The sequence below is a fragment of the Toxorhynchites rutilus genome, chromosome 3, assembly GCF_029784135.1.
Source record: "Toxorhynchites rutilus septentrionalis strain SRP chromosome 3, ASM2978413v1, whole genome shotgun sequence".
Taxonomy (NCBI): domain Eukaryota; kingdom Metazoa; phylum Arthropoda; class Insecta; order Diptera; family Culicidae; genus Toxorhynchites; species Toxorhynchites rutilus.
Window position 1 is genome coordinate 59,677,811 of NC_073746.1, and position 18,979 is coordinate 59,696,789.

Here is an 18,979-nt window from a genome sequence, read left to right on the forward strand (position 1 = left end):
GAGAAGTTGCTGCCAATGGCCAGTCAAGTTGGCATGGAATTCGTCAGTAGCTTTTATTCCAACTTTGAAGAAACATAACTCTATAACGAAAAAAACACCCCTTTTCAGCGTTCAAGAAAAAATATCAAAAAGCATAGCGCCCTCTATATTTAACCATATAAACAATAAAAAGCAAATACATTCAATAATTACAAAATCAAAATTCAACTTCTTCACAAGTAGAATATTTTTTCAAAAAAGACTGGCTCACTGGCCGGATGGTCATTGAAATAAAATCAAAATGGGCATCCTAATGAAAAAATAAAAAAAAAACTACGGGTCTAATATTTTGCGATAAAGAAAAAATACCACTTTTAACGAAAACCTGAGAACGAGTATATCGGTTTTGCATAGAATAGCTGTATATCTCAAAACAAAACAAAATTCCTAACATTTTGATATCATCTATATATATATATATATATATATATATATATATATATATATATATATATATATATATATATATATATATATATATATATATATATATATATATATATATATATATATATATATATATATATATATATATATATATATATATATATATATATATATATATATATATATATATATATATATAAATAAAAATCGGAGGCCAAATTTGTTGGTAAGCGCAAAACCCGAGGAAGGAATGTTCCCGTTTGATCCGTCTTCATTATGTTGTATTCGTCTATTCCTGTAGATTAATATAGCGGAGAAAAAAATCGGAAATTTTCGTAAAACTTTGAATGAACGTCAAAAAAATCTAAGAATTGAAATCTCATATGTTCCACAATAACATAATGATAAGCGTTGTTAGTTCATTCGATGTTTGCGCTAACGAAATTGATCTTTACTCAATAACGCACTTCTCCATTTTATATCTATATAAATAAAAATGGATCGCCAAATGTGTTGCTAAGCTGAAAATCCGAAAAGGAAAGGTCGGCTTTGAGCCGGCTTTTATTTTGTTATATTTGTCTGTGCCCATATATCAATGTAACGTTAAAAAAAAATCGGAAAATGTTCAAAAAACTATGAAGGAAAATAGGAGAATTTCATTCTCATATTTTCTGAAGAAGTATCGTAGAAGGTGTTGTTAGTCCAATTGAAATTCATGTTAACGGAATTGATCCTCGTGTTGTGTTGGTCTGAAGCGAAAACGGTGATGGAATTTCGGTAGGGATATCTTTAAAAATAAAAATTATGAAATAAAATTCACTTTTCCATATCAAACATGTGTTCCATTTTATGAAGAAACATGTTATTTTGCAAATTATTGATGAATATTGAACGAGAATTGAGTTTAATATTGATTTTATACTATAATAACAAACGATTTTTTAGGGCTTCCATTTGATGTATCAAAATAGAAAAAATACAGATTTTGATCAATGAAAAAACTCAATTCAAATGCAATTACTACACACAATCACAGGCCTATGTTAAGATCCCGTCCGTGCCCCTAGGATCACCCCCATCAAATTTTTATATAGATTTACCAATCATTTTATTGAAAAAACTACATGATCTTACACAGTGGATCCTGAATAGTACGTTTACAGTGAGAATCTTTTCAACTTGTTGCATTTTCAACGTTTTTAAATAGAATTTTCTGCCGGCACTTTAAAATCTTGGTTTTGTTACACAAAAATTATTCCAAAGATAATTTCGTGCATTTTTAGCAGCTCAAAAAAATGGAATATTGCCAGATACCTTTAGAAGGTTTTGGCTAAGTAAAATATTGAAATAATATTTCAAGTGCAGCGAAAAGAATATTTATTGTTGGAGGCATTATAGTTGCCAGTACCCGTAAAGGCGACATTCCATTAATTAACATGCTACATGCTACAAGTCAATGGTAAACAACAATGGATATGATACTTGCGCAAGTTTTTATTTTGTTTCCACCTCAACCACCACACAGTAGTATGCGAACGCAAACTGCTCCAATATATATGTTCTGATGTTATTATTTTTATGATCAAATATTCTGTTGTTCCATTATTATGATGAATTATGGTTATCATCAATAAATGACGTAGTTGTTCCAATATTGTCGTACAAATGTGTGCATTTTGCATGAATTAAGTAGACAAATGGTTTTCAAAAGATTTTCCTCAAAATAGGAAACAACTATCAACACCTTTGAATGAGAAAATTCACGCACTTTCTGAATTAAAAATCTGTCAGTTCAACTTTGTAAGAAAATATATAAGTAAACTGACCAGACGTCCCGTGTCACGCGGGACAGTCCCGCATTTCAACAAAATGTCCGGCGTAAGATTACGTCCCGCGAAACGTCTCGCATTTGGCAAAAGAAACGAAAATGTCCCTCGATATCAATATATTTCAATATTACAATTTGACCATGTTAATTTTATTAAATGAATGAACCTCAAAAAAAAAATCTTATTTGGCAGACTGTTCAAGAGAGCTTTCTATGCATCCGAAGATTAATACGTTAAGCTGGTTTCATCGCACCGATAGTGGAATTTTTGTTTAGAGAGTGTCAAATGGAAACAACAGCAACGAATTAGAAAATAATTTTTATAAAAGTCCCCTATTGATCCGAAGGGACCGACGTGAGTCAAACGAAAAGTTAATCTTCGGTCCCTAGCTCGGTCAGGGCTTAACGTGTTAAATAAGCCGGCAGAACTAGTGTATACGGGACAGGAAGAGGCAGGGTTGTCTGATGAAGTATCGTAAATGAAGCGTTCGGCGGCCTTACGGAAGTTGGCCGGAACCTCAACCATGGCCGATGAAAAGATGTATGTCGGCGTGTTCTTTTACCTTTTCGTGGCTTTGGTGGTCGGTTATCTCTCCAATTTGGCCATTCGCTCTAAGGTTTTCTATCGGTCGCAACTGGGGGATGTTGGGAAGTTTGGCGGTCTTCGTGACAATGTTTATCTCCAGCCGATCCATCCTCCAGTGATCTTTTGGCTTAAAGGGCAGATCCCAGGTTCGGCATGAAGACCACATAATCTTCGCAACTTCCGGCAAGCACTTCGTACCGTATATCTCCCAGTTCACCATATGACTCGAAAGAAGAACGGCTTGGACATTCCCTTCTCGTTTGTTAGAGAATGACCTTCTTCGAGAACTTGATGTGGGTGATATATTCGTCGCCATCGCTTACCTGGGGAACGTAAAGTATTCGGTTCCCTGCCATTCGTTGAATTCAAGCATCAAGTACGTCCTGTCTTTTATTATGAGCATGAAAAGAAGTTTTTCACCAGTGGAAAAGCAGTTTTTCCCCAGTGAAAAGCAGTTTTTCACTTCTTTCACCGGATTTCATTATCTTTCTTTTTCATCGCCATCCAAAATTAGTAAATTTTTTTATTACATACGTTAACGCTAAAATCGATGAAAAATTGATTGGAATTTTCGAGCATTTCATTCGATAATTGGAAGAAAATTGTAGAATTTGAATCGTGCTTGCCAGACCTAAATGCTCCGACTGAGTGAGTGCTTTTCAGGCGTAAACAAAATCTAAGCCACCGAAAAAATTACAACTGAGTGCAGATACTTGTAAGGTTTAATAAGGTAAGGTTTAGGTTTAATTGCAAGGACACATGTTAAGAGTTTCACGAATAGATGAGACTCTCTAAACTGTGGTTTATGTTCACACAATGTTGTTTTTTGTGTCCCGCGTTAGACCTCTGACCATCTGGTCACTTTATATATAAAGGAAGTGTAAATCGGTAATGTATAGACGTAAACCGTGTCTGAATTAACAAAATTCATATAATTGTTACAAATTCAGAAAGAAACATTGCTTTTACTATCTTATCATTGTGAGTTATTTTGTATACGATACAAAAAAATAAAGCACACCTGTAGTAAAAATCAAAACATCTTGCTCCACAAGAGACGAATGAACTCTCAGAGTTTAAAGTCTCTCTAATTCAATACCTTCCTTCCTTCCTTGCTCCACAGTCGTTCATATTTTCTTGTTGTTGTCACGCCATATTAATGTCGGTCGCTGTAGCGTTACTCATGTGTACTCGATAGAGTATACCTTTCGGCGCAATAACGTTCCCAGATTTGGACGGGCAAAATAATTCAACCAAATAAACTCACCTCGTAGTGGCGTTTTCACCACATGCGCTGGCGTAGGCGTTACGCTAGTGTGGTTGTTGTTATTGTTGTTATTGTTGACCGAAAGCACTCGTTTCGCGACCAGGTTCCGCTTCAGCGGCGGAGATCCCTTCAGCTGCTCTGGCACAATCGATGCCGGTGTGTTCGTTACGTTGGGCGATATTCGTTTCTCTGTGGGGAAAAACAAAAGCAGATGCGTAATCAGTATGAAGCGTGTAACGCAAGAGGCGGCTTATGATATACATTCAGGCGATTCAACATTAAGGTAAAATTGTTGCGAGTTTTCAAAGGCACATTTCTCAGGATGCTCGAGTCGATAACAAATGAGGACACGACTTCAAATCTCACCTAGTGACGAACTACAGTCACACCATTCGCCTACGGGAATGCAGTCACTTGAGCCATCTCACGTCATTCGCCGCGTAGAATAAGGGGTATTATATATTATTCAAATTGATCCAGAATAACAAACGCAAATAATAACAACGAGGAAGTTCCACCAATATAGAGACGAATGAACTCTCAGAGTTTAAAGTCTCTCTAATTCAATACCTTCCTTCCTTCCACCAATATAGGTCACGGTTACACACACGGCATTCCCTACATTATTCGCCTCCATTATCGACCCATCGCGAACGAAAGAAAATAAATGGCCCAATGCTCGTTTGCATACACACAGTACCCTGCCGATCCGCAAGCAAACATAATAGCAAACCGGGGAAGTCATACAGGAAGTTATCGTCGAAACCGTCCATCAGTATCCATCGAAAAAGGAAATTCTGCTATCTCATTCTGTGTCGAACGGTCGGTCATGCAATACACGACGAAGCCCAGCAATGCACATAAAATTCAGGTTTAGTCTACCGGAGGACTGGTTCGAACGGTGTACACGTCCCGTGTGGTTAGTTTAGCCCTCGATATACGCGTACGAGTCTAATGCTGCCTCAGCAGCCGGCCAAACTAATAGCCGTAAAATCGTTTCCAATCGATCTTCACATTGCTGCTTTGTTGCTTTCCGAGACGATGGTCATCGTGATTTGTTCCACCATTATTCTGGGAGGGAAAGAACACAGTGCTCGATCGCGAACGAATGCTGTGTATGTAACTAAGAAGCCTGATCGAACCATGAATAAGGTATTATTACCGGGGCAGTGCGCAACGGCGCCTTTTTGTTTCTGCAGCCGATTAGTACCTCTCGGGGATTTGTCGAGCCATACTGCGGGACGACTGTTCAAACAGAAGGAAGAAAAAACCAGCAGACGAGAGAAGCCACCATCCGCAATTCAACCGGTTCATTGTCGTCATTGAATTGATAGAGGCCCTCTACTCAGCCCAGTTAACGATCAGCGGGACTGGAAGTTGCTCGAAGAAAGGAGAAAAAAGCTTGCTTGCTTTCGGGATTGTCTCTCTTGTTCCATTCAGTAATATGGACCATGTTTGTTGGGTCAGGGTCACAGCACTACAGTACACATTGGGCAGTTAATTGGAAACCAGTTTAGAGGGTGATGATGATGATTATACACAGCATTGATATGCATGTGGAGCAGTTCAGGGTACCGACGGAATGCTGAAGAGACTTTTCGTCAATAATTTAAAGATTATGCAAATGCAGCAAGTGTGCTACCAGCATAAGCATTCCATGGCCTTCCCTCCGTGTGACAAATAATGCTCAAATGATGACGGTTTTTCACATTCGATTCCAGCAGTAATATGATATACTTTCATTCGTTCGGTCCCAATTTTATAACACATGGTTATCCCTTTCGTGGTTCGAAAGATTTATCATAGTTTTCAGATAATTTTGATTTGAAATGTAAATATGTCTAGTTTCAGGTTTACTGAAGAGAATGTAAGATTTGTTATTTTTTCTTTGGCGAATGTTTGATATTAAAAGTAACGAAACTTTTGTGTGGCCATGTTTTGCGTTTCACAATTATTCTGACCTCAAAATTGAGGGGCTCTTGGATACTTCGGAGCTCCATTCTCGGCATTCAGCTCGAACATCTCGACTTACACTAGCTCAGTACAACGTCTCCAGGAAAGGCTATGTCAAGAAATTATAGAATTCAATTTTTAGTGGACAGGTTATGGAGCCCCTGAAAAGGGCTAATCATTTGAGTTGTTTTGTAGAAAAAACCTCGGATGGTTTATTCTTTCTTCATTGCCCTCGCAAAAACAATACATAAGCTGTCATTTCATGTCAATTCATTTCCTGGACGCACAGCACTGCATATTCGATTGCCAATGGATGTATGAGAAAAAAGTGACCTTCGAATTTTCAAAGGGAACCCGATTAAAAATGTTTATTTCTACAAAAAACTACCCTATGCAAAATATCAGATCAATCTGAATTAAGGGAGAGTGGCGCAAAGCGGTCAAAGTTTGAGTTTTCTGAAAACCGAAAAATCTCCCAAGAGGGAGTAGAAGAAATCGGTGTTCTCAAAAAAAAAAAATGTTGATGCAAAATGTCTTAAAATTGCTGTCATCTCGAAAAAACATTTTTTTGTTAAAAATCGACACTCTGGGACTTTCTGGGTTTTTTTTGGAATACGAGACGAAACATACGACCACTACGACATTCATGCCAAAATTTGATACGGCCGCAAAGGGTCAAAATGAGTTACTTTCCCGTATCCGTTGAAAGTCGGAACAAAGAGTCTTCTGATGGTAAAAATCAATACAGGTAAACTTCGATATGACGTACATTTCACTTTCAAAATTGTACGTTGTATCGAATTGTACGTTATATCGAAGCATAATAAAGTACTCACAAACGTAGTCTATAATACATTATTGTGTTGCTGTTTTAGTAAAGTTAATGAATAACTTCAATCAGAAGACGAAGCCAGCGTTTCTCATGATGTTTCCCTCCGTACTGTTAATTAATTTAGAATCCGGAATTACAAAACCAGCTGTATTTCGGGATTGGTTGAAGGCACGAAATTTGTTTTAGCATCAGAATACAGATAATTTATTGTACTATCAGAAAAAAAAATACTGAAAAAATGTTCCTTTACACTTTGGAAATGTGTACGTTATATCGAGGTAAAATGAACGTTATAACGAGGGTACGTTATATCGAAGATTTCCTGTAATCCACTTGAAAATTATTCCATTCCTTGGTTATCAGAAAAAAACGTAGGTTCTATCTAGTCGCTATGGCCGTGTGCACTTGGTGCACTCCGACTGCATTCTACGGTCAGTTTTATGCTGATCCTACAAAATAAATTTATGCCATAATTTTGGCTGTTTGTAATAGTAGTGCACATCTTTTTTCCACGTGTTGGACAAAATTATGAACCGAAATTGTGTTTCGAAGTGATTTAAAATTTATCGATTTCCCTCATCTCTCTCTCTCTCTCTCTCTCTCTCTCTCTCTATATATATATATATATATATATATATATATATATATATATATATATATATATATATATATATATATATATATATATATATATATATATATATATATATATATATATATATATATATATATATAAATGTTCTGATCGTTTGTGTACGTGTCAAAAACTCGAAAAGTACGGAACCGATTGAGCTCAAACTATAATACAATATACAAAAGAACCAAACACATCTAGGAATGTTGTTACAACATAAAAAAAGAAAAAATCAACTCAACCATGCAACCACAATGTGCCACAGCAAAGCGTGGCAGGGTACAGCTAGTTTATTATAAACTGATTATGTGACTTGAAAAAGAGAAACACACATTCGACACAAAGTATTTAAGAGTGTTAAAAAATCATTAGTGCTGATGCTTTTTCTCATATTACTATTGATTTGGATAAACATCAAAATATATCCTATCTACCGACAAAAACAAGAAACATAACGAAATATCCCCGAAAGATGATTTGCTCAGTAGTAAAGTAACAAAAAAACAGAAAGTGGGTTATATCTATGGTATAACCGCAATAGTGACGTAGGACTATCGTTGATTCAGTGATCCTTTGTTTGAAGTTGAATCTGAATCCATTCTGAATGAATGAATAAATGAATATTTGGGGGACTTCGAAAATGAGAGCGTTACGTTGGAGGTACAAGGTTTTATGCATCCAATATTGGATACGAAAATATCCTACTGATGGGGAAGAATAATCTTCAGAAGCTATCCTGTTAATTGCGATTGATTAAAAAATCACAAAACCAAATGTATTTGGTCACAGTGTTACATGGATAGAAAACATTCAAATAAACTCTTTCACATGAATGTAATTTTAAATTCCCAGAGGAACTGGCAGATTATTTTCAGTAACGATTAGATATTTCCACATTTTCCTCGATACTGGAAGCCCACCAGTGGTTTATGCTAACTCGATAACCATCTGTTAATAGCACTTGATTGAAACATATTTGGTCACAGTGTTACATGGATAGAAAACATTCAAATAAACTCTTTCAGATGAATGTATTTTTAAATTCCCAGAGGAACTGGCATATTATTTTCCGGATCTTTCTCGATGCTGAATGGCATCCAAACGGAAAGAATTCCGTGCGTGTATGTGTGTGTGTGTAGCGGCTGCTTCGATGGTCACCTTCTCTTCTCCTGAAGGATCGGCTTCTCTGTGCTCCCTCACAGTTTCAAACAAACTGCTCACGTTTCAGGGCAGATCTCGATCCTTCACCGTCCAGCATCCTCAGCAACGATGTTGTCTTGTCGATGTCCTCACGAAAAATGAATGCGTCTCACCACCAGAATATCGCTTAAATATGCTTTTTGTGCGTGATGGAATCGAGAGAAGGCGTGGTTTACGATGGCAATTTGGAAGGCAAACTAGAGGGAAATGAACTCTCTGAGCTCGGAACTTTCGGCGACTGAGCAATAATCGATTGCGGGCGCATACAAATTCCCAGAGGAGCTGGCAGATTATTTTCCGGATCTTTCTCGATGCTAAATGGCATCCAAACGGAAAGAATTCCGCGCGTGTATGTGTGTGTGTGTGTAGCGGCTGCTTCGAGATCTTCCCGGGGAACCGTTTGTGGCATCACTCTCCTCCTGATGGATTCATGTCTGGCCTAAGATACACAAACAGGCTCTTGGTGACACCGTTCATCAGCGCTTTCATGATAAACGAAGAGCTTCACCACAACAGCGACAACATGCTCCAATCGCTGTTCAATTAGAACTGAGTGGATTTCCGAGCTGCGCTCGCTTATATACCGATTGGTGATTTCAATAACCTGTTTTGAAAGCAATTTTAAGACTATTGAAACAAGTTTTTGGATCAAAAAGTAACAAGTATAGAACGCGTAGAAATTTTATCTTTCGAATGAAGTGTTTATCATACCATTTCGTTCAGTTGTTTAGGAGCTATTAACGCTCAAAATCTCGGTCTCCGGCGTAACGCTTTCGTTTTCGAAACTTTGATTTTACACCCCGGTATAGAAATGAAAGACGTAGTCCTACGTCAAAAAATCACATTGAAGGTTTCCAATTTAGCTCTCATCCGTAAAATATACTGTTTACTGCTCGCTGTCTAGAGCGATGCGATGCAGTTGAAATCGCAAATTACATATTTTATACTCTCGCCCATTGCAAATTTTGTACAAACGCTAGCTTCGAATGATTTGTATTATATTATTTTAGTATATTAGAGTATTATTTTAAACAGCATGCAATGAAATATTAAAGTACACGATAATGATAATTTAAGTGCTGGTACAAATTATCAACGAAGAAAAATGTAGAAGGGTCTGAGCCTAGGGGCGCGGACGGAAGTTTGACGTAGGACTGTTATTGTTCAGAACAATTGGTTATTTTAAATATAATTCTTCTCATTGTTCAGAAATCTGTTAGTTTAACTCTTTTTAAACTCTAAATAGTAGTCCTGAAAAGAGTCGTTTGTTGTATGTATTCATAACCTTCAAACGGTTTGTAACGAACAAATAAAGACAATAAGCTTCTGGCAGGAAGTGCAACTGTATAACTGAAAATGATTAATGAATATCAGTGGGACATATAACAGGGTGGAATGGTACATGAAGTATATGTGAATCGGTGAACAAAAAAACAAGTTAAAAATACCCACGGTTTCGTGATATTTTGAGGTAAAATACAAATGAAACCATGAAGTTGCTTCATTTATAATGGATAGCTATGGTATTGTGATTTCTTTCCATTGTCTTATTCTTATTATTAGGCATCGGGAGCAGTAGCTTTTTCGGTGAAATAATGTTCGTTTGCAGAATATCACAATCAATTCGTATTGGTTCTGCTGCTCAATCTATCATAGAAAGAACTGAGTCATTGAGAATTATGAATATGAGTCATGAAGAATATTAATATTCCATTTCGTTTCATTTTTGTGATGCGATGTAATTCTGATCTCAATAAGTCTTCGCATGATAATCGCTGCCTCCTCCTAATTAATGAACAATCACTGTATGTGTGACACTTTCCTAGCTGCTTTAATGAAATCTTGCATAAAGTTTGAATGATGCATGAAATCTTGCATCTGATTACTTTAGCATTTTGCTAATTTGTTAGATAGAACGAATTATTGCACGCAATTTTGTGTTACATACAACATTCATGGGAACGAAGTTGGAAGAAAGAATGCATAATACATGATGTACCTTCGCATCCGCTCGCAAAACATACCTCTTTTATTTGTTAAATTACTCACTTGTTTTATTATTTCCACCGTTGATATCTCAAAAGAAAAAAAATGTTGGATAAATTTGCCGTCTGATGGTATATATTATACCATATATATATATATATATATATATATATATATATATATATATATATATATATATATATATATATATATATATATATATATATATATATATATATATATATATATATATATATATATATATATATATATATATATATATATATATATATATATATATATATATATATATATATATATATATATATATATATATATATATATATATATATATATATATATATATATATATATATATATATATATATATATTGTAGGAACGATTCTGCGTAGTATGCATTTGAAAACTCTTAATAAACGTTACATTTTTTCGTAGAGTGAGCCCCCTATATAGAAATCAAAGACGTAGTCCTACGTCAAAACTGTTCTAAAAACTGTTGCGGTTGTGTCCCACACACGACCGCCTTTTTGACGTAGGACTACCAAATTATTTCGTTCAATCCGGTTGTTCATTACCTTGGATATTATGTAGAATGCGTCGAATGTGATAAATAACTCTTTAGTAGAAAGTTTTTGTATTGCTGTGGAATACGGATTCCAACTTAAATTTTAATACGCAAAAATCAGTATCCCTATTTAGTACCAGAATCCGGGTTCCAGATCCAGTTTAAAGATTTATATATCATATTTAGACTCGGCAGACCAATCCGGTATGAGTCTTCGAAGAGACTTTTACTGAATGATACAACAAAGACAAAGTTTTATAAGTTTGAAATCAAACGTTAATGTATGTGTAAAATTATTATGATTGCACTTTGATGAAATAAACTTTTGGTATTTTTTTGTTCAAGAATCGTTGAACTCATAAAATAACTCCAGTTTCGTTTTATATTTTGGTCCAGATGTTATTGAAAGTTTAAATCCGTTGAACGCCGATCTAAGGAAAAAGTCGTGACAAATCAAGCGCTTCGCCAAATCTTTTAATGCCACTCGCTCGTTAGGGCAAAACATTCCGCCATCCCGTCCGTCTCAAATCGTTGTCGTCGGTAACAATATGAAAGATAATATCAAAAACCACCGAAGCGACAGGAGGGCGTCCATCGGAGTGAACATCTCGTTATTATTTGCAAGTGACATTTCAGCAAAATTCACAAATGTCGCCACCAAAGCCAATAGCCAATATATTTTCCCACTTCTCTTGCCCGCCAACCCGCAATACGTGTTTTGTTTTGTTGTGAGAGCGAGATGGGGGATGGGGGATGAAAACTTACGCAACGTGGACGGTGTGCGGAGATTGACTCGTTGGAACGGGGTCTGTGGCTGCGGCTGCTGCTGATGCGGCTGGCCATGCTGGGAGCCACCGAGTGTCTTTGATGGTGGACCCAAATCGCTAGACGACGAGTTGATGGTGCGCACATCTCGCTTTTTCGCTGGTCCTGTGGAAACAAAAGAGAATACAGAAATTGATGATATTGATATGATAATCAGATTTACTGTATGCGGGAAATCCAGCAGGAAAATGTAATCCTTGAAAGGAGTGAGGATATGGGGGGAATGGGGGAGGGTGTTTCAAAATGAAAGAATGTAAAAGGCAACCTTTCAACGATGTATTGTGCTGTCGGGTTGTGATTTATACATCATTCAAAGCCCCGGGAAAGGCAATCGAGTTCCGTTTCAGCAAATCAAATAACATAAAACCGACTTCTCAACGAAGCAGCATTAATCTGTTTGATTTGATTCTGTCTGGTCATACCGGAATGCAGTGCAACCTCTGTGGTGACCTCAAAATCATGCACCGTTCATCTGCCAACAAACATGCCAGTAACAACCGGTACTTTGTTGTTACCTAGATGATTATTTGTTTAGCACCAACTATCAAATGGTAGGATTGAAGTTGACACAGAGACACGCCTAGTGTTTACCAAAACATCACGCCCCCTTACTCCACCATGTGCTTCTGATGCTGCTCTGTTTGCGCTACAATTCACACCTAAACACAACTGACATTGAAATGTAACCTGCTCTCCGTTTGAAGTGGAGGTTTTGTGGCATCGATAGATGGAATGCATTAGGTTGAAATTTCCGATCTCCGACACACCACTTGGCACAGCACATAGTGAAACTGGCTTCGAGTGATTTAGCTAAACGATGCATCGCATCTTCCAGGTAGTGTGCGTCGGTAGTCAAGAGAGTGTTTCGTTCGGATCGCTCGTATTTGAATAACAAATAATGCTCTTGATAACGATAAGTGGAAATACTGAAAATCGTTGAACGAAAGAATGGGTTAGAGTGGACAAATTCGCAATACAGCTTTTTAATATATGTAGATTTTTTTGAGAAACAATGAATGATAAACAGATGGCAATCTGACCATAATCAGATTAATTTGATTGTATTAAATGATGAACAAATATTTCATTTGTGGTTGAAACATACACAATCTAGCTCCACCGATTATCATCATTAATTAAAACAACAATGTCAAATATCTCCAGAAAAAAACACAAACGAAATTAATTCCACACTACAGAAAACAAAATACCCGACCCTAGATCAGATATAAGCGAAATTATCTGTATTTTTCACATCGAGTTTTAATTGCATTCTCAAAAGGTTCATTTAATAGCATTGTGTTTTGTCTCGGCGAATTCTCAGGACTGATTAAGATCAGATTTTCATTTCGAATTCCGAAGAAATGCGAAAAAAGATGCGAGAAGAAGTCGTAGGAGGTAAAAAAAATGACAAACTCAATTAATTTACTGCAGATTGTTATTGTTTATGAATTTTTATCCTCAGCTGCTAGACGACCGTGTAAGCCGCCTAAACGATGAGAATTTGCATAACCCTTTTTGTTTTTGTATATGCAATACCACGTGGAATCGTCCATCCACTGTGTCGACCGTTCCGAATTTCTAGAAACTTCCTACGCTATTCAATGCAGATCCAAATCAAATCGTCAAACGACAAAACATGAGTCTTTTTGATTCGGATGAAAGATTGTATCTGTTTTGGGCTAGAGAAAATATGAGGCTTCCACAGAAATTGGGAGCCTTTTTGGCTCATGTAACTTTTCAAAAAGGTGTATCGATTTTAGTAACATAAAATTTTTATCATTTTTATCTCAACAACTATGAGTCGTACCGAAATGATATCGCAGAAATTGTTATAGAGAACCGATGTTTATACGTGGAGAAAATATACAATAAGAAAAAATTGTACTTATTTTTCCTTTTTTACCTTGCTCTCATGCTCTCTTGCTTCTTTGTCTCTTGGCCTCTTGGTCTCTTGATCTCTTGGTCTCTTGGTCTTTTGGTCTCTTGGCCTCTTGGTCTCTTGGTCTCTTGGTCTCTTGGTCTCTTGGTCTCTTGGTCTCTTGGTCTCTTGGTCTCTTGGTCTCTTGGTCTCTTGGTCTCTTGGTCTCTTGGTCTCTTGGTCTCTTGGTTTCTTGGTCTCTTGGTCTCTTTCTTCAGTGCCGAAAATATTCACGTTCACGACGCTCCAATACGGCGAATTTAGGCCTGCCTTGTATTGATAACCTACTGCTCAATCGAGAGTCGATAAATATGAAACAACACTATCAATGAAGACCAGTGGAATGAACATCAACATCAGCTTGCCATGAAGTTAATTTTCCATTTGCATCTTCATTTTCGTCATGATATTCGTAACGTAGAAGTTTTTTTTTCTATTATAGTGACTTTCAACACATTTCGGCTGGTTCGTCACTTTTGCTTCCATTTTTGGAAGAATGTCGGGAGTGAGAATTGAACTCGTGATCTCTGCGTGGTATGGATGTTACCACTACGCCAGATCGCCTCCGCAAAAAAAAACATAGAAGTTGAAGATCATTGTGTGTTAGTGAAAATCAAAGCATAAAATTAAACGTCAACTAATTGAGAGTGAAATCGATTTATGGTAAAGCATGGCCATTCATCACACAAAATTCTTGTTTTTGGCGACTCAATAGAATAGAAAAGAATGTATAGATAACTCTTGCTATGGTTTATGAATTTACTTCTGACTGGCCGGATATGGCATACACCCCCAATTCTATGGGCAACGGGTGAGCGGAAAACGAAATTAATCTTATTTTGATTTCCGGTTGATTGATACGCTCAACAGCGAACAACGATCAACGCTCAACGAAAACTAATGTTGCCTTTTCCGGATTCCTGGTCCTTTCTTTTGCTCTAAATATGGAAATCAAATACGTTCTCAACAAAAAATCACTGCAAGCGATGAAGATGAACTTAACGTTAGTGATAATCACATGAAATTATTGACAGTAATGAAAGTGCCTGAATGCTGAATGCTGAATGCTTATTTGTAACAGAATTATTAATATTAGTTTCATAACTTATGCATACATTTCATAAATAGTTATATGTAGAGCAACTCCGCTCCAAATCAGCCGAAGAAAATTTATTGAAATTTTGTACAAATGATGAAAGCCTTTTTAAAAAAAAAACCGTAACTCTAAATCCAGATGTCCGATTAAAATATGATGCTTGACGAGATTGATAGAAAATAAGTGAACCATTTAGGAAAAAAATACATTTTAAATGTACTGTTAAAAAATTAAATTCATTATTGAAATTTAATAGCTCAAAACATCCCCCCTTACATATTTTTTTTTGTATATTTTTATCGGAAAGCCCGGAAAACGTTTCATGAAAAACGGAAAACGTTATATATAGTTTTTCATGAAGAATCACATGAAGATTCCCTGTTTTTCATGTTACATTTCTTAAATGGTTAAGATTTAACAAGTTGAGCCCAGCGTCAGTCCCTAGGGGCCAAAGCAAAAAAAACGAGGCTTAACGTTGGAACTTCAAAAATTTTCGAAAATGATTATCTCCATTTTGGAAAGTTTACCATTTCGGGCTTTCGGAAGTATACAGCCCTGCGCTGAAAACCGTTTGACATAGCTGTCAACCAAAGCGTCATATCGTTAGTTGAAAGTCTGCCATTTTACAATATGGATCGTTTTAGCATCGCACAACGTGTTAATTTTGTTAAATTATGCTATAAAAATGATGAAAAACCGGCAAATGTTTTTCGAGCATTACGAACGGATTTTGGTCGTCATGGACGGCCTACAGAGCACACAATCGCTAATGTAGTGCGTAAATTCGAACAAACTGGATCCGTAGCGGATATTGTGTAACCTGTACATCATCGTAATGTGCGTTCGGCCGAAATTTTTTTTTTTTTTTGACTTGCACCTACATCCATATAAAGTCCAACTGGTACAAAAATTAGAGCGTGGTGACCATGGAATGCGTCGGGCATACGTCGATTGGGTGAACGAACAACAGCAGCAAAATGCTGAATTTTCGCATCAAATTTTCTTCAGCGATGAGGCACATTTCGAGCTCGGTGGCTATGTGAACACCCAAAATTTCCATATATGGGGCTCAGAAAATCCACACGTGATTGTTGAGAGACCATTGCATCCGCCAAAAGTCACTGTTTGATGCGCATTAAGTTAGTCTTAGAACGTTATATATAGTTTTTCATGAAGAATCACATGAAGATCCCTTTTTTTCATGCAACTTTTCTTAAATGGTTAAGATTTAACAAAGTATTGAAATTTCAAAAATTCTCAAAAATTAATATCTCCATTTTGAAGAGTTTGAATTTGAATTTGTTAAATTGGAAAGGCTTTCAAATAAAAATAATAAAAAAAATATCAAAGGGGGGTGTTGTTGCTTTTAGATATGCAAGTTTTTAATAATAAATTTTATTTTTGAGAAAAAAATTTTAACAGTACATTTGAAATGTAATTTTTCCTAAATGGTTCATTTATTTTTTAAAAACTTTGTCAAACATCATATTTTAATCGGACATCTGGATTTTGAGTCACGATTTTTCAGATTTTTCAGTCGTAATTAAAACTGATCATGTGATAATGAAAACTGTGATTTCAGGTAGTTTCTATCATAAGTAGCAAGTTTCAAAAAAATCGCAGAGGACCGGGTTAGCAGTCAGCTGATTTAAGGTGGAATTGCTTTGTAGATTTGATTTGCTATGATATTTTAAAAAAAATGTAGTTTTGATATATCCCAAATTCAAAACTTCTTTTTTATGGATCCAACACCACACTAGGACACAATTTAGGAATTTTTTTCGATAATAAAAATTGTAACCATAATCAGGAGCAGTTTATTGATTCGATGGATTCAAAGAAAAAAAAATCTTGCGAATCCGTTCATACTGAACGCTACTGATAACAAATGTAAAACGACCAAAAATACAGCATTGATGGAACACCTTCTTAAGGAACTGAGCGGAAGTGATCTGGCGTAGTGGTAACATCCATGCCTCTTACGCTAAAGGTCACGAGCCCAATTCTCACTCCCGACATTCTTCCAAAAATGGAAATAAAAAGTGACGAACCGACCAAATGAGTTGTAAATCACTATAATACAGATAAAACAAAAAGGAACTGAGCGATATCATTCTGACGACTCTGACTAGATCGCATTTTTATCGTACCACTACGTATTATGGATCGATGAACGAATGTTTGCATTGCGTGGGAACGCGAACGATTCGAAAAGCATTAAAAAGTCAGCTTGAGCTATTGCTAAATTAACTCTCAACTTCAACATGTGATGTTGATTGTTCGCTGTCTAGAGCGAAGCTAAAACACTTAACTTAGTGAATATCCAAGTAGTTTTTTAGTATCTCTCAGCGAAACTACATCCCTAGCTCTCCCAAAAATATCATTTTCCAAAAAAAAATGTCAGAAAATGTCACCGATAAGTCCAAACACCCCCCTGAATACTGTTCATCAAAGTGGCCTCTTCTTCATGAGTGATACCTTCAAGCGGTCCAGTTGTTGGCAGTACAGATCCGAATTGAGCGTTTGGCCATAGAGAAGCAGCTCATAATAGATTATTCCTTGACAATCCCACCAAACACACAGCAGAACCTTCCTGGCCGTTAATGAGGGCTTGGCCACCGTCTGAGCCGCTTCAGCGGGCTTCGACCACGACCGTTTGCGCTTCACGTTGTCGTAAGTGACCCACTTTTCATCGCCAGTCATCATCCGCTTCGGAAACGGGTCGGTTTTGTTGCGATTCAGCAGCGATTCACATGCGTCGATACGGTCAAAGATGTTTTTTTGCGTCAACGTGTGTGGCACCCATACATCGAGCTTCTTTGTGAATCCAAGCTTCTTCAAATGGTTAATAACGGTTTGATGACTTATCCCCAGCTCTTGGCCGATGCTACGGCTGCTACTATGCCGGTCTTTCTCGGCTAATTCAGCGATTTTGTCGCAATTTTCGACGATAGGCCTTCCGAAGCGTGGCGCATCTTCGACGACCTCTACACCAGAACGAAAACGTTGAAACCATCGTTGTGCGGTGGAAATGGAAACTGTATCGGGTCCATAAACTGCACAAATTTTTTGGCAGCTTGAGATGCATTTTTGCCTTTGTCATAGTAGTACTGTAAAATATGTCGGATTTTCTCTTTATTTTGCTTCATATTTGCGACACTATAACTCACGAACGACTTAACCAAACAAAACACTGTCAAGGAATATATTATAGCGCGCAAAAATACCTTTCGAACAAGCTATAGTATGACTCGATACAATGAATACAACTAGAACTACGCGCTTACAACGACACCTCGCGGAAATACCGCAGGACTTTTTTGACAGCCTAATAGATCAGAAAGATGTTTGCATCAAATTAATGGAATTATTTCTACGCATCTATCACAATGAATAAAAATGTTATTTTTCATGAGATAAACAATTGAAAAACTGTAAAATGGCAAGCGTTATCTAAACGCCCCAACTGCCACGTTTTAATTGGCCTGATTTACGGTTTCCCCAACACAGACTTCAAAACCAAGGTGCCTGGAGAAATCCGCTTTACAAATACATGCGAGCGGCGAGTACTTTTGTACTAGCTTGCCTTTGTGTAGAACGGAACATGTTTCCCTAACAGTTTTTTTTTCTAAACTGAGGAGCCTGGGAAAATTTGTCGTATCAGCTACTAGAGGCGAATGAATTGTCAAGTTTAAAGCCTCTATAGTATGAAAAAAAGAAGGTGAAGTTGTTGGTCATACAGATCAGAAAACAGGTCACGTTTTTATGAAATAAAGTCAACGTTAATAACTATTTTCACTTTAAACGAATTCTCATGATTTGCCTACCAAACGAATTG

The 18,979-nt window shown here is 36.7% G+C and overlaps 1 protein-coding gene across 4 annotated transcripts in view; it reads right to left on the reverse strand.

The window, feature by feature from the left end:
* The window catches only part of LOC129779740 (serine-rich adhesin for platelets), a 466,395-nt gene that overhangs the window by 167,745 nt on the left and 279,671 nt on the right, over positions 1–18,979 (reverse strand). For all 4 annotated transcript variants that reach the window (XM_055787394.1, XM_055787396.1, XM_055787395.1 and 1 more), the window contains 2 exons: positions 12,065–12,229; positions 4,108–4,296 (listed from right to left, as the gene is read on the reverse strand). In XM_055787394.1, coding sequence (XP_055643369.1) covers positions 4,108–4,296; positions 12,065–12,229 — 354 coding nt within the window. The remainder of the gene's footprint in view (positions 1–4,107; positions 4,297–12,064; positions 12,230–18,979) is intronic.